Source organism: Papio anubis, chromosome 1, assembly GCF_008728515.1.
Source record: "Papio anubis isolate 15944 chromosome 1, Panubis1.0, whole genome shotgun sequence".
In the NCBI taxonomy this organism is placed as follows: Eukaryota; Metazoa; Chordata; class Mammalia; order Primates; family Cercopithecidae; genus Papio; species Papio anubis.
The window spans coordinates 132,849,543-132,865,584 of NC_044976.1; the positions used below are offsets into that span (position 1 = coordinate 132,849,543).

The 16,042-nt window shown below is 42.0% G+C and overlaps 1 protein-coding gene across 5 annotated transcripts in view; it reads left to right on the plus strand.

Moving 5' to 3' along the window:
• The first annotated feature begins 2,635 nt into the window (after positions 1-2,635).
• Positions 2,636-16,042, plus strand: part of UAP1 (UDP-N-acetylglucosamine pyrophosphorylase 1) — a 38,839-nt gene continuing 25,432 nt past the window's right edge. For 3 of the 5 annotated variants that reach the window (XM_017948845.2, XM_021926301.2, XM_021926310.2), the window contains exons 1-2: positions 2,636-2,876; positions 7,402-7,730. In XM_017948845.2, coding sequence (XP_017804334.1) covers positions 7,451-7,730 — 280 coding nt within the window. In that variant the 5' untranslated portion in view covers positions 2,636-2,876; positions 7,402-7,450. Of the gene's footprint in view, positions 2,877-3,495; positions 3,655-7,401; positions 7,731-16,042 lie in introns of all 5 variants that reach the window. The other 2 variants (XM_021926293.2, XM_021926312.2) reach the window with 2 other exon arrangements.

The window sequence follows — 16,042 nt, forward strand, 5'->3', positions numbered from 1 at the left end:
CCTGGCTGATATGATGGTTTTATAAGGGGCTTCCCCCTTCACTCAGTGCTCATTCTCTCTCCTGCTGCCCTGTAAAGAGGTGCCTTCCATCCTGATAGTAAGTTGCCTGAGGCCTCTGCAGCCATGCAGAACTGTGAGTCAATTAAACCTCTTTTCTTTATAAATTACCCAGTCTTGGGTATCTCTTGATAGCAGTGTGAAAACGGACTAATACACTAATCAAAATTTTATGGTTAGTCTTATCGTTGACTCTTTAGGGTTTTCCAGGTATTCTCTCTTGTCATTTGCAAGTCGAAGTAGTTTTACTACTTTTTAAAATTCTCAAAATGTATTTTTTAATTTTTTTTTTTTTTTTGAGACGGAGTCTCGCTCTGCCGCCCAGGCTGGAGTGCAATGGCCGGATCTCAGCTCACTGCAAGCTCCGCCTCCCGGGTTCACGCCATTCTCCTGCCTCAGCCTCCCAAGTAGCTGGGACTACAGGCACCCGCCACCACGCCCGGCTAGTTTTTTGTATTTTTTAGTAGAGACGGGGTTTCACCGTGTTAGCCAGGATGGTCTCGATCTCCTGACCTCGTGATCCACCCGTCTCAGCCTCCCAAAGTGCTGGGATTACAGGCTTGAGCCACCGCGCCCGGCCGTATTTTTTAAATTTTATATATATTTTTCGAATTCATAAGCCTCTTGTGATTTCTGTTGTCTAACTTCATTAGCTGATACCTTTGGTGTAATGTCAAAAAATCAATAGGTAGAGTGAGCATCGCTGCCTTGTTTTCTTCAATCGGCTCTTAAAAGACCATGTATACAAAAAGTATTTTGAAGGACAGATGTAACTCTAGTGTGAGAAATTTCTGGACATTTAGCTGGCAAGATGAGATTATGGCCCCTCTTATGCCTACTAACCGGAATAACAAACAAACAAATGAAACTTCAGCAAAAAAGGGCAAAAGTACAAATTTGATTTTATAGTAGTTCATTAAAAACATTTGAGCCAGACCTCAGTTCTACCTTTTTTCTTTAAAGGATTTCTAACTAATAATTTTGCTCTTTACTCAGTCATTCATCTAAGACTTATAGAATGCCTGTAATATTCCAGACATTATCTTAGGTTCTTTCTCACTTTTTACTACACCCATGTGAAATAGGTATTAGCTTCATTTCATAAAAGGACATTGGAGTTTGGAGTGGTTAAATGACTTACCCAAAGTCACACAGTTAGTAAGTATAGACTGATTTTGAATCTGGGTCTCCTAGTTTGAATTTTTATAAGTACTCAATAATAAATAATAACTAAAAGTTATTTAGTGTTTACTGTTTTACATACTTCATTTATATCGACTGGTTTAATACAACCACCAAATGGCATTTTCATCTTTATTGTCTGTTTTTTATAGATGAGAAAACCGATCGCACAAGTAGCTTGCCAAAGATCACAAGCAATAAAGAAGCTGAAATTGTCTTCGGATCCCGTGGTTAAGAAACCAATCACTACACTGTAAACCAATCACTACAGTATTCTTCTTTCAAAGAAACAAATGAAGTTCTAGGATCATGAGAGATGGAGAGTATTCAATCTCCTGAATGTAAATCTACAACCATTACTTACTAAGTTTTTTTTCTGTTGTTACTTGAGGCAGTGGGTGATTATGCAACTGGTAAAGGGAACGAAAAGGCCTTTGCACTCAAGAAAGTAGAAGAAAGGCGCCTGAATCTCTTTATGATAGGTGGTATGTTAAATCTAGGTGTTTTCGTATTTCAACATATCCCACTTCTTGCAAAAACTGCAAAATGCAACACAACTTTAAATGTAAACATAGCTTCCAAGGGCACAGTGCTGAACATATAATAACCTGTGTGTGCACACCCACACTAGGTTATGTAACAGGACTGTAAACACTGGTCCTGGAATGGCCTGGGAGGTCATCTAGGCCCTCCGCCATCTTTCTGCAGAGTACTGAAGCCTAGCTACGTTGTCTGCAGACTCACAAAGATGACCCCCGGCTTATACTGCCTTAGGTTACCTAATACCTTTGTTTGCATTTCCTCTCTCCTTTCCTGTCTGCTTGTGCTAAAGAAAAAAGGCCTGGCTTCACCTTCTTGGGAGCCAAAACACAACCAGAGAGCGAGTTTGGAGCCCGGTCAGGCATCTTGCGAACTGCACACAAAATAGCCCAAGGTCAGAGAGCGCGCCAGGCCCTCCCTGAAAGTTTCTCCGCAGGAAAATCCGCCGCTCTTTCCCAAACATCCGCGTGGGTGGCTCGGAAATCCGCCACCCTGGGGACACAGCTCCCTGCCCATCTCTGTGGCCCGCTTGTGCCTCGTGCCGCTGGGCCAAGAGCCTCGGGCTCGCACCTCTCAGTACAACCTAGGGACATAAGGAGTCCTGGGACCCAGTAGGCGCTCTCTGCCGGCCCGGGCGTGCCCCTCCTAGCGGACCCAACTAATATCCTCCAGCCTCAGCCAGTGCGCTGGAGGGACGGGGCCGCCAGCCGATTGCGCTCCAGGACTATCCCCATTGGGCCAGAGAATGAGTGACGCACTAGGCCCCGCCCCGCCCTGGCGGGTTACTCTTTTCACGCCCGGCCCCCGTCCCTAGCCCCGCCCCGGCGCCCCCGGCTGCGTCCGCGTCGTCATCTGCGCTCCGGACGCTGACGTGTCTGGGCGGTCGGCTTCCACTCCTCCCGGCGCCGGCAGCCACTAGTCGTGGCGAGAGGGGCGGGGTGGCCGGGGCTGGCGTTCCCCTTGGCCCCCGCTCCCGGCCCGCCCCGCCGCCGCGGCCCCCCGGATGAGGGTATATATTCGGAGCGGGCGCGGGACGCCGATGAGTGGCCGCGCGGAAGGAGCTGGAGACAGGCGTAGCTGTGGTCGCGCCGAGGAAGGTGAGGCGCTCCCAGCCCAGCGAGGGGACGGCGGGGCCCTGGACCCGGGCGGGCGGAGGACCTGGCCCCGCCGCACACACGGCCATGCGCTCAGACGTGGACACGCGTCGCACGAACGTGCACAGCGCGGGCAACCGAGCACACACACACCCCAGCCCGTGCGCCCCTCAGTCGCACCCCGTCGTCCGCCACCCGGCGAGAGGGTGTGTGGGCTGGGCAGCCGGGTGGATGGCGGGGCCAGGGATGGAATGATCTCGCCCCAGATGGACTGGGGGCGTTGTGAGAGGAGGTCTGGGCCAGTGTCTGGAGTCCGAGGGGGTTGTGTAGGCGTGTGGGGTTGGGAGTGGGGCCTTTCCCGGGTGGGCAGTAGAGACCTCGAGGCTCTCAGGCTAGGGCCTTGTGGACAGTTATACCAAGTGTGGGGGCCTCCAGTGGGACAGGAGATCGTTGGAACTGTCAGGTGGAAGCGAGTTCGTGTATCTTGAATATATGAGGAAAATAATTGAGAGCTCTGACAAAGAGGGGATACATTTGGAGGACAGGACAGTGGGACAAAACCTGTTTGCTTGCCACTTTTTTCTTTCTTTTTTTTTGGTTTGGTTTGCCATGATACTGGTAGTGAGAGAGAATTGAAATTTCTGGGTTTCCCCGTGCTTGGCCAAGCAGAAGGATGGTATTGGAGGGCTAAGTACACATATGCTGAACATATGGCTGCTTGAACTTTGGCCTGACGCTGTGCTACACTTACTTCTACGTGATTTATGAAATCTGGAATCAGGTAATAGGATTATAATCATATGTGTGTGTCATTTGGTATTGCAAAAGTTTAAGGACTTTTAGGTGAAATTCACTGGGTGTGGACCCAAGAGTTCGTCGGAAACTCAAGGCAGTTGTCTGTTCCTTCACTGTTAGTCAGTTGGCTCACTTAGCTGGAGCTAAGAAAGACTTCTTAGGCTGTGCTGCCAAGCATTTATAGGATTCAGTTGGTGGTTATGTCTCAACGCTGATACTGTGTTTTAAAAGCTGTAAAAGGTCATACATATACCAGCAGAGATAGGGGCTGGGGTGGGGGAGGCCAGAAAAGGAGGGAGAAATACTGGATTTCTTTAATACTGGTATTTAAATTCTAATAAAAATATATTTGATAATGGTAGATTATTACCAAATTTGTCATATATTTTGATGCAGATGGATTAGGCTGTGGGCATGTACCAAGTTTTGTTATAATTTCTAGAGCAGCTTTTCAACTTTTTCAGTTTTCGGTTGTCAAAATAAAAATTCTTGTCTTTTAACTCTTCTGTTCATTGCTGCTTACCATTACACACACATGCCTCTAAACATCGTTAATGGGAAATGTACTATTTTTGTGGCATGAAGATGCTTATATCTGCCTCAGATAAATATAATAGGTGAATTGTGCTTGTCCAAAACTCAAGTATAGTTGTTACATTATAAACATTATACAACATGTAAATGAGTACATGTGACCAGTGGTTTAGGTCCAGATATCAAAGTTTAACCTATGAGGTACCTTTTTTTTTTTTTCTTTTTTTTCTTTTTTTGAGATGGAGAGTCTCACTATGTCGCCAGGCTGGAGTGCAGTGGCGTGATGTCTGCTTACTGCAACCTCCAGCTCCTCCGTCCAAGCGATTCTCCTGCCTCAGCCTCCTGAGTAGCTGGGACTACAGGCGCGCACCACCATGCCCAGCTAATTTTTGTATTTTTAGTAGAGATGGGGTTTCACCATGTTGGCCAGATGGTCTCCATCGCTTGACCTCGTGATCTGCCCGCCTCGGCCTCCCAGAGTGCTGGGATTACAGGCGTGAGCCACCGCGCCCGGCCCTATGAGGTATCTTATTTGCATGGATTCATTTTTCCAAGTGTCTGAAGGTGGAGGAGTATCTAATGATGACCTTTTAGAAAAGTTTGGTTTATATCTTAAAATGTTATAATAATATGTTTGTGGCCGGGCGCGGTGGCTCAAGCCTGTAATCCCAGCACTTTGGGAGGCCGAGACGGGCGGATCACGAGGTCAGGAGATCGAGATCATCCTGGCTAAAATGGTGAAACCCCGTCTCTACTAAAAAATACAAAAAACTAGCCGGGTGAGGCGGCGGGCGCCTGTAGTCCCAGCTACTCGGGAGGCTGAGGCAGGAGAATGGCCTGAATCCGGGAGGCGGAGCTTGCAGTGAGCTGAGATCCGGCCACTGTACTCCAGCCTGGGCAACACAGCAAGACTCCGTCTCAAAAAAAAAAGAAAAAAAAAATAATATGTTTGTGTATGCCTTTTAGCAGACAGAGCACTCTTTACTCTTGACTCTCTTGAAGGCATGTGAGAAAGGTTGGTTGTCTTATATTCATGAGGAAGTATATGCACAGGGAGGTAAAATGATTGCATAGAATCAAATGATGGAGAAGGACCAAGAACAGGGACTTCCTATTCTTTGGTTATCTGGTTCCTTGCTGATCTTCCTATTACAATGTACTCTCTTAAATCAGAGGCAAAGCAGTAGCATAAATGAGGTCTTGGGAAAAACTACATTCCTTGGAAAATAATTTAATATAAATCTGTTCCTCTCAAGTGTCTTTCTTAATGTGATTTTTTAAAATTACAAAATAATAGCATCATGACTCTTGAAACCTATATAAATCAATAGGAATGCCTTTTAATACCATAACGAACATTGAAAGCTAAGTGTTGTTATTACCACCTCAGGGAACACACAGATGTAGGTTCTCTAGACCTGAGCTTGTAAATGGTGTTTGATGTTTAATGATCCTGGTGAGGTAGATACTATTATTAATCTCATTTTACAGACAAGGTAACCGAGGCATGGGGAAATTAAGTGGCTCAGCTGAGCCTAGAATTGTGCTCTGAACTACCATGTGTATTACTTTTCACTGTTCTCATAGGAGAAGATAAGTGTCTTTAGTACCTACTTTTTCCCTCTGTCCCTCACATCGAAGCAATTATAATGCAGTGATGATTCTTTACAGTGACCCTCAGATTTATTCCTTTCACTCTTATTTTCTCTGCCACTAATCTGGTTCAGACCTTTGGTATTTCATACCTGCAGTTGTCTTTTAACTTCTTTTCCTGCTTCTAGTTGTCCCTCCTTACAATCTATTGTATGCCATTGCTCCTTTCTCTCATCCTTTAAAGCATGGTAACGCTGCCCTGTTTGAGAATCTGCTGTTCACTTTCTGTTACTTCTTCTCTAAAGTCTAAATTCTTTTGGTTAGTTTTCAGACTCTTCATGATCTAGCCCTACCCTAGGCCATTTTATGTCATTTGTCATACGTTAACCTTCTTACTGCTTTCCATCCCACACATGCTTGCTCCTTATGGCCACCAGGCTCTGCTTGTTTCCTAATCTTTTATTTTTTTGAGATAGAATTTCCTGTCGCCGAGGCTGGAGTGCAGTGATGTGATTACGCTTCATTACAGCCTCGACCTTCCGAATTCAGGTGTTCCTCCCACCTCAGTCTCCTCAGTAGAGTAGCAGGGACTACAGGCATATGTCACCACACCTGGCTGATTTTTGTGTTTTTTGTGGAGGTGGGGTTTTGCCATGTTGCCCAGGTAGGTCTTAAACTCCTGAGCAGAGGCCTGTGCTGGGATTACAAGTATGAACCACCATGCCTGGCCTCTAATCTTATCTATGTAGTCTGCCCAACCCTTAACATATGGCTAGATCCTGCCTGTTTGTGAACTTTCTAGAAAACACCTATCTCCTGTTGCATTTGTCTATATTGGGCAAGTAGATTAAATATTTCCTCATTTTCTTATTTTTTAGCACTATGAAGTTTAACATTTTACTATATTATCACAGAATATAGCTCTTTAGAAAACATTTGTCTTATTCACTGATTGTTATATGTATATTGCTTGTCTCTTTACGGAGGACCCAAGTTTTTAGTGAGTAGAGACAATAGATGTGTTATTGCTTCTTTGCAGAAGTTGCTAATGAAATGAAATGCATTTTTCCTTATTATAGGTAGTTCTGTCTTTCTGAATATTTCGGTATACTGACTACAACAACACTTAATAGTATTTCTATCATTAGAGATACAAGGAAAACATTTAAATATTAAGCAGTCAAGTGTTCTTTCAGTGGTAGCTTAGTAGTCGGAGGACTAATACAGAGACAACTAAATGTGGTAAAGAGTGTGAGCCATGTCATCAGGCTGCCTGGGTTCCTATCCCAGCTCCACTCATTAGTGAGGTTACTTAGCCTCTCTGCCTGTCTTCTCAACTGTAAAAGAGTGGTAATAATAGTGCCTATGCCATAGAGTTGTTGAAAATTAAACAAGACCATGAAGGTAAAGTACTTAGAAGTGCCTGGTGCATATTTTTGTCTTACAGGTTTGATCGCTTACAAATATTGAGTGATGGAAAAGCAGAAGTTAATTTTTTTAACATCAAATTTTAAAAATATTCTTATTTTAGATGGGGAAAACCCCCTCAATTTTGGAGGTTGAATTTTGACGTGCCATTAATTATTTTTCTCTTTTCGGTTTATAGGTACGTACATTACACCCCTATTTCTACAAAGCTTGGCTATTAGACCATTATGAACATTAATGACCTCAAACTCACGTTGTCCAAAGCTGGGCAAGAGCACCTACTACATTTCTGGAATGAGCTTGAAGAAGCCCAACAGGTAGAACTTTACGCAGAGCTCCAGGCCATGAATTTTGAGGAGCTGAACTTATTTTTCCAAAAGGCCATTGAAGGATTTAACCAGTCTTCTCACCAAAAGAATGTGGATGCACGAATGGAGCCTGTGCCTCGAGAAGTATTGGGCAGTGCTACAAGGGATCAAGATCAGCTCCAGGCCTGGGAAAGTGAAGGTACTGGGCATGTACATATTTCTTCTGAAGTTTATTTGAGATATACTAAAATTGTTCAGGTAGCTGGATCATGTCACCAATATTTTGATTCATACTACATTAAACCAGGTGATCTAGCAGAAAGTGACAAAACTTGTCTTTTTATTTTTGATGCTCCATTCAAGGCTTCTCTCATTCAAGTCTTAATTTGCCTTCAGTCTCTTTCCCTCCTTAGTTTCCATACTTCTGCTAGATTTCTTTTCCCGAGGCACAAGTTAAATACTTAAGTTTAAGCTGGCTTAATTTTTTTTTTTTTAAGACAGAGTCTCACTCTGCTGCCCAGGGTGGAGTGTAGTGGGGCAATCTCAGCTTACTGCAACCTCTACCTCCTGGGCTCAAGTGATTCTCCTGCCTCAGCCTCCCGAGTAGCTGGGATTATAGGCATGCACTACCATGCCTGGCTAATTTTTGTATTTTTAGTATAGGCAGGGTTTCACCATGTTGGCCAGGCTGGTCTTGAACTCCTGACCTCAAGTGATTCGCCCACCTCGGCCTCCCAAAGTGTTGGGGTTACAGGTGTGAGCCACTGCGCCTAGCCCAGCTGGCTTAATCTTTAATGCCTTAACCTGACCCTAACCCATATTTCCAATCAACATTTTAGCTGAACCAAATAATTCGCCTTTCCCTGAAATAATTCACCTTTCCTTGCCTTTGCTCATGTTTATCCTTAGCTTGATGTGCCCTTTGCCCTTTCTCTACCTAGCTAGGTCACCTTGTAAGTCATTTCTTGAAGTTGTACAGTGCAGTAGTTCTGCCACTTGGGGAACTTACACTCATTCATTAAGGTTCACCACACATAATATTTGATCTATGACCTTTTCTTCTGTGTCCCAAGTTACAATTAGTTGTTCATGCTTTTATTTCATTCTAGCTTATCATAAGAGGTGTTTGTCTTCCTTAGTACATTGTAAATTCTTGAAGAGCAGCCCATGTGCTAGTTGTCTCTGCATGTTACGTAGCATTTAGAAAAGAGTTTTATAGTTATAAGTTGATCAATAAGTGTTTGTTGAATTGCCCCAATGCTTTTCATTCTAAAGCATGTAAAAATATCTGTCCCCTTAACCTAATACTAATTTGTGCTTTTGAGAATGACAAAATAGCTCAACTGTAGCTTTTGGTGGAGTTGAAAGCTGTGCTTTTTATAATCTATTACTCCTTTGTAAGTAAAATGTTGACTAAATATTGTAGGTGATTCCCTGAGTGTTTGTACATGATCCTTGTCACATCTGGGCCTCATTTTCTCAACTGTGAATGAGAGCTTGGGCAAATACTTTCCTTAACTTTTTAAAATACATTATTTTATTGCAAAAATATTGTTGAAATAACAGATTGCCCATAATCTCATCAAAGCTATATTTTTATTTGCTCACATTACCACCCAGTACTTGATTGTATACTTATTTTTTTGTTTCTTTGTGCTTTTTTTTTTGAGACAGCCTCGCTTTGTTGCCCAGGCTGGAGTGCAGTGGTGTGTTCCTCACTCACTGCAACCTCTGCCTCCTAGGCTTAAGCAATACTCCTGCCTCAGCTTCCTGAGTAGCTGGGATTATAGGCGTGAACCACCATGCCTGGCTAAGTTTTTGGTATTTTTAGTAGAGATGGGGTTTCACCATGTTGGCCATACTGGTCTCCAACTCCTGACCTCAAGTGATCCGCCCACCTTAGCTTCTCCCAAGTACTGGGGTTACAGGTATGAGCCAGTGTGCCGGGGCAGATTGTATATATATTGGATTTCATAGATGTGTAGTAATGCTATAGATACAGTCTTATAGTCTGTATTTATAACATGGCTATTTTTATTTTGTTTTCCACTCTTTGGCATCCCCTCACCCCCTGTAAAAGAAAGATTACTGGCATCATCAACCTGCTGTATACCTCTCTCTGTCTTTCTCCAGGCTCACAAATTTACTGATTTTCAAAGGGTGTTCCAAAGAACCCAAGGGTTTTCACTGTTGGAGAAGCTGCCTCTTATAGGGAGGGTGGGAGGGAGCAGATACTAAACTGGTAGGTCTCCAACCCCTTTATTCTCCACTATGAGTAGTTCTACTTTTTTCTGTTCTGTGTATTTGATCTTTACGTGAGGTTTTATTTAAAAGAGTTTAGAGGTTTAAAAACAGTTTGAAAATAATTGAATTTTCCTCAAGGAGGTGCTTTTCAGATGTAAAATGCTTGGTGGTAGCTAACCTAGCTTTTTACCTAGGATAGGGCTCTGCCACTAAGATGTGAGAGAATGATGCCTAGATGTGTCCTTGTGAATGAAGAGTTTAAGTGATACCATGACTCCTGTTACTTTGGATTCACTAATCCTTCCCTCCTTCCCTGGGTTTCAAAAAGGCTACTATTCCCAACCAAAAACCACACAGGCCTTTCTTTACCCTCTAGTATCCCAGTTGCCTATATTTTTCCTTGGGATTTTAAGGGCATGAAGTATTAGTAGTAACTCTTACGGAAAGTCAAAGCTTTGACCTTGTGTAATGGGGAACATAAGCCACAATTAAGATATCCTATAATTTGAGTCTTCTTTATAGCCTTTTTGTTGGACTATGTGGAGCCAGTCTACTTTTATGACTTTTCATGTAAACTAAAATCTGGAACTATTAGAATCAAATATATTATAACACGGTGTAAACTTCCTTTTGGCTTAGTGTCAAGGGAAAGGTATTTATCTGTAGCTTAAACAGTAAGGGTGGAGAAGGAGACTTTATGTTGACATTATTATCCTTTTCACTTAGCCAGAAACTACCATGTATCTGCAAATTCATAACAAAATGAAGTTTCTGCAGTAAGTTATCAAAGGGAAGAGAAGCCATTGCGAAGATCATGGCATTGTATTTCAGGTAGTAGGAAGATCCTGCTAATTGTATCAGGGACAGTTTTTACTTCCCCACACCTCCACCTCCTCAGATTGGGGGAATGAAAGCATTGTCCAGTAGTTGCAAAGTATCTGGTGGTTATTCAGATGATAATGGACATTTTTACAACTAGAGTGGAAAATTATTTATTTCTGAAGAATGAATATAAGTGACCACTGTATTCCTTGTTAAAGAGAGATCTTGCTTTATTTCTTGAAGTTTTCTGGCCAGTTGTAGAAAAAGGAATGTAGAGGAGCAACTAGAAAATCTTTATTTTACAAAGCTGAGATCTTGAAAGAGAAGTAATTACCAGCTTTGAGAATGTTATTTTAGTAAAGATACACTGGGAAAACCTGTTTGCTTGATAAAAATACCCATTTATTAAAACAAATGCATGCTTATTTGAACACAAATCTACCAATTTTATATTATAATATCTAATTAGTATTCAGTCTTAGTCTTTTTTGCCTATAAGACGTTTTCCTGTTAATCATAATGGTGCTTCTCTACTATATAGCACTATGGTAGAAAAGTAAGTGGATTGTTTAGAAGAAATGCATTCTTAACATTATCTCCCTCTACATTTTCTGAAATCTAGGATACTGATGTTTTTAATAGATTTGTTTTATTTTAAAAGTAATATGGCTGGGCACTGTGGCTGACGCCTGTAATCCCAGCACTTTGGGAGGCCGAGGCAGGAGGATCATGAGGTCAGGAGACCGAGACCATCCTGGCTAACATGGTGAAACCCCATCTCTACTAAAAATACAAAAAAGTAACTGGGTGTGGTAGCAGGTGCTTGTAGTCCCAGCTACTCGGGAGGCTGAGGCAGGAGAATGGTGTGAACCCAGGAGGCGGAGCTTGCAGTGAGCTGAGATTGCGCCACTGCACTCCAGCCTGGGCGACAGAGCGAGACTCCATCTCAAAAAAAAAAAAAAAGAAAAAACATATTTATTTTAGAGAAATGGGTAAATACTAAAAATTACAAAGGAAAAAATAGAAATCTCTGTGATTCCACCATCGAGAGATACTCACTAGTAATATTTTACAGTATTTTCTTTCACACACACACACATATGCATATATTGGGATTGTGGTGCGTGTATAGTTTTGTAGCCTGCACAAGAATTTATCATGAAAAATGTCAAGGATATTTTGAAACAAATATTTAGCGGCAAATTCAGTACAGTGAACCCCCACATAAGCCACCTTAATTAAAAATTATGAAAGTTTTGCTCCTTTTGCTTTCTCTCTCCGTCTCTTTTTTTTTTTTTTCCTTTGCTGCAGTATTTTAAGGCAAATTCCAAACATCATGTTATTTTTATCCTCATATAGTTCGATATCCGTGTCTAAATATATGGGCCTTTTCTTACTGATCACATGCCATTATTATACCTAATGAAATTCATCTAATGTAATCTCTGCTACCTAAAACTGGTTCAGATAGAGATTTTCCTGATTGTTTTGCTTTTTGTGCTTACTATTTTGGGGAAATATTGTAGTTTCAGCTATAACGTGATTAAAAATTAAAGACTTAAATTATTCTCTCTAACTTTCTTGGATAGCTTTCCTTTATTTCTAGCAGTTGAATAGCCTGTTTACCCAACTCTACTTGTCCTGGAGTTCTGATACTTTAAATGAAAGTTCTGACAGTGCTTTACTCCAAAAGGACCGGTGCTATCTTCTTTGTTAAAGTCTACAGAAGGAACTAGTCTAAGTAGGAAGTTATCCAGGAAGCATTTGACTTCTGACAGGCCACTGTAGACTTTTCTGTTTCTTGTGAATGTTATCAGAAAAAGTGCTTAGATTCTCTTGGGCCCACAATGCATGACTCTCCAAGGAGAGAGATATGCTCCAGCCCTGGACCTGTGTCAGGCTGGCTTGCCCGCCCGCCGCCCTCCCTCCCTTCCTTCCTTCCTTCCTTCCTTCCTTCCTTCCTTCCTTCCTTCCCTTCCTTCCTTCCCTTCCTTCCTTCCTTCCTTCCTCTCTTTCTTTCTCTCTTTTTTTTTTTCTCTCTCTCTCTCTTTCTTCCTTTCTTCCTTTCTTCCTTTGTCTTTTTTTTGTGACAGTCTAACTGTGTTGCCCAGGCTGGAGTGCAGTGGCACGATCATGGCTCACTGCAACCTCTGCCTCCTGGGTTCAAGCACTTCTCCTGTCTCAGCCTCCCAGTAGCTGGAATTATAGGCCTGCCATGCAATAATTTTGTATTTTATTAGAGATGGGGTTTCACCATGTTGTGAACCAGTCTTGAACTCACAGGCCTCCAGAGTGATCTGCCTGCCTTGGCCTCCTAAGTGCTAGGATTACAGGTGTGAGCTATCTTCCAAGTGCTGGGATTACAGGCGTGAGCCACTGCACCTGGCCACTTTTTTCAATTTCAATTTCAGTTTTGCCTGTGTTGAGTTCCCTTGTGTAGGAAAAATTATTAACCCTTATGTCTTATCATGGAGAGATAGAAAGGATGATACAGTGTTGAACTTTTCAGTGTTTTTCAGTATTTCTGTAGAGGTAGCTTTAGGATAGAAATTTATAATTTCCTAATTGTCACTTGGGTTTAAATACATTTATAATTAGTTATTTTTCAGGTAGATGCTGTGCTGCCTATATGAAATTTATGTTATGACAAACGCAGTTTGAAATGATGTATAATTGCCATATAACCAAAAAACTTATTGAATTTTATTGGCCCACTTAATTCACAACAGCATTTTATCTGTCATCAGAAGACAGATACTAATTTATGTGTTGCATATTTTTGATAAACATTGCAACTTTATTGTAGTAACAGAGCTGAAGTAGATGAGTACTGAGTACTTCAGCCAGTGTACACCAATTTGATACTGTGAACAATAGCTGTAGCTGCATTTCATTTGTGAATTATAGCTGGCCTTGGTTCTCCAGGGACTGCTGCCTTTTCTCTTGTTTTCTGCTGTTTGCTTATAAGTGAGGTGTGTAAACAGGAAGAAGTTAATGAAAAACCTTTTTATTGTAAATATATGTGGATTGTGTTATAATTCATTGTAATAGTTGTGGTTAAATAGAGATGAGATGCAAATGTATATCTACCTGGTAATATATATCTGGTTGGCATCATCTCAGTGCCACTGTTAATTGGTGACCGGACTGGTTATCAGGTTCAGAGATGGAAAGAAGCACTGAAGAGTGAACAGGAGTTTAGGAAACAAACACATGCCATTTATCTGAATAAAGAATGAAGCCACTGTGAGCTGCCGGTTAGCAAAATTTTAAACGTGAAACAGTTGGAGAGTGGGAATGAAGCAGTAATTTAGGGAACCCATCTAAGGAAGAGAAAAGTTTATACAGGGCTATTTTGAACCTGGTTAGACCTATAGAAAGCACAGAATTGATGTTGAATGCCATCAGGTCAGCAGGAGCTGAGACCTGGAACTGGCTCTGGGAGTGTAGCTTTTACCTTTTTCAGATCAGTTAGCTAAGGGAAATAACTTACCTCGGACTGAGAGTGAAAGTAAGAAGTCAGGAAGAAGGCTAGCACCATGTTAAGAGTAAAACAACTTGAAACACATGTGCCATATGAAGGAAATGTACTGTATAAAAAGAACAAAGATATCTGTGGCCAGAATATAGGTATCAGGCACTTCTTTTGAAGATGTTCAGAAATATTTTTTATTCTAACACCTTTGATTATATGCAAGTGTCCAGACAGCAGATCTTTATCTGCATTTCTAAAATGATACAAAACCTGACCTGAATAGACATGAGGCTGTTTGTCAACTTTATTTATCCCACTTAATGTGATTATAGGGTGCTGTTTCAGATCTGCTGGGGACATATATAATTATAGCATATTATACATGTACTATAGTCTTTTTATACATTTTGAAGAGTTCTGTGTTCTGAAACAAATCTGACCCATGGGTTACGTAAGAGATTGTGGACTTGTTCTTTAAAACAATGTTTTGTAGGTGACAGCAGAATTAAATTTATTTTCTAGAAACCATAGTTTATTTGATATAATTCAGGGAATAACCAAATACAAAACAGTTTTCAAATGTCTAAAAATGTTCCCCGTTCCCTTTACATTTCTTCATCTCAGTTTTTGTTATATAATGGTTATGGGTCTTGCTTAAGACAAATACAAACTCAGAATGACTGTTAAGAATTTCAGTGTTTGGGAAGTTTTGGAGAATGTTGACTCTTCTTGCTCAACAGTTTTTTCTTTTTTTTTTTTCGAGGCAGAGTTTCGCTCTTTTTACCCAGGCTGGAGTGCAATGGTGCGATCTCGGCTCACCGCAGCCTCCGCCTCCCGGGTTCAAGTGATTCTCCTCCCTCAGCCTCCTGAGTAGCTGGGATTACAGGCATGTGCCACCACCCCGGCTAATTTTGTATTTTTGGTAGAGACGGGGTTTCTCCATGTTGGTCAGGCTGGTCTTGAACTCCCGACCTCAGGTGATCCACCTGCCTCGGCCTCCCAAAGTGCTGGGATTACAAGCATGAGCCACCACGCCCGGCCAGTTTTTTCATTTAGGATGGTGGGTAAGACAGGCTAAGAAAAAAGGCAGCATAACCTCTGGTGGCAGGGTGGTATGGTGCTGAAGAGGCCCTGGAGTCAGGTCCTAATCCTGATTCACAATTACTAGCTATGTGACCCTGGGTGAGACTCTTAACTTTTCTGAGTTTATTATCTCTAAAGTGGTGAAAATTACACAGAACCTGCCTCTTAGATTATAGTTACTATTTTGGGTTCTATTTTGGTACACCTGATTTTATGTTCTTGTTTTCAAACTCTGATGAGGTACAATTAAATACTATGGAGTTAACGAGGACAATTCTGGTTTTCGGGAAGGAAGAAAGAAGATTTAACTCTCAGGTAGCTAAGGTCAGCTTCATATCGAAGGTGAAATTTATGAAAATATATAATGTGCTTTTGGGTTTTTAAATTGAAAAAATAGCTGGAATAGGCTGGGCAGGGTGGCTCATGCCTATAGTCCCAGCACTTTGGGATGCTGAGGTGGGCAGATCGCTTGAGCCCAGGAGTTCGAGACCAGCGTGGGCAACATGGTGAGACCTCTGTCTCTACTAAAAATACAAAAATTAGCTAAGTGTGTTGGTATGCACCTGTAGTCTCAGCTACATGGGAGGCTGAGGTGGGTGGATCACTTGAACCCAGGAGGCGGAGGTTGCAGTAAGCCAAGGTTGTGCCACTGCACTCCAGCCTGGGTGACAGTGTGAGACTTTGTCTCCAAAAAAAGAAGAAAAAATAGCTGGAATGATTGCTGAATAATGTTCTTGGACTATACTTACTAATGCAGGAAAAATAGAATCAGACCTGGCTCTAAATTTATGATGGGTTTATTTTTCTTTATTTTTTTTTGATGGAGTCTCACTGTGTTGCCCAAGCTGGAGTGCAGTGGCACGATCTTGGCTCACTGCGGCCTCCGC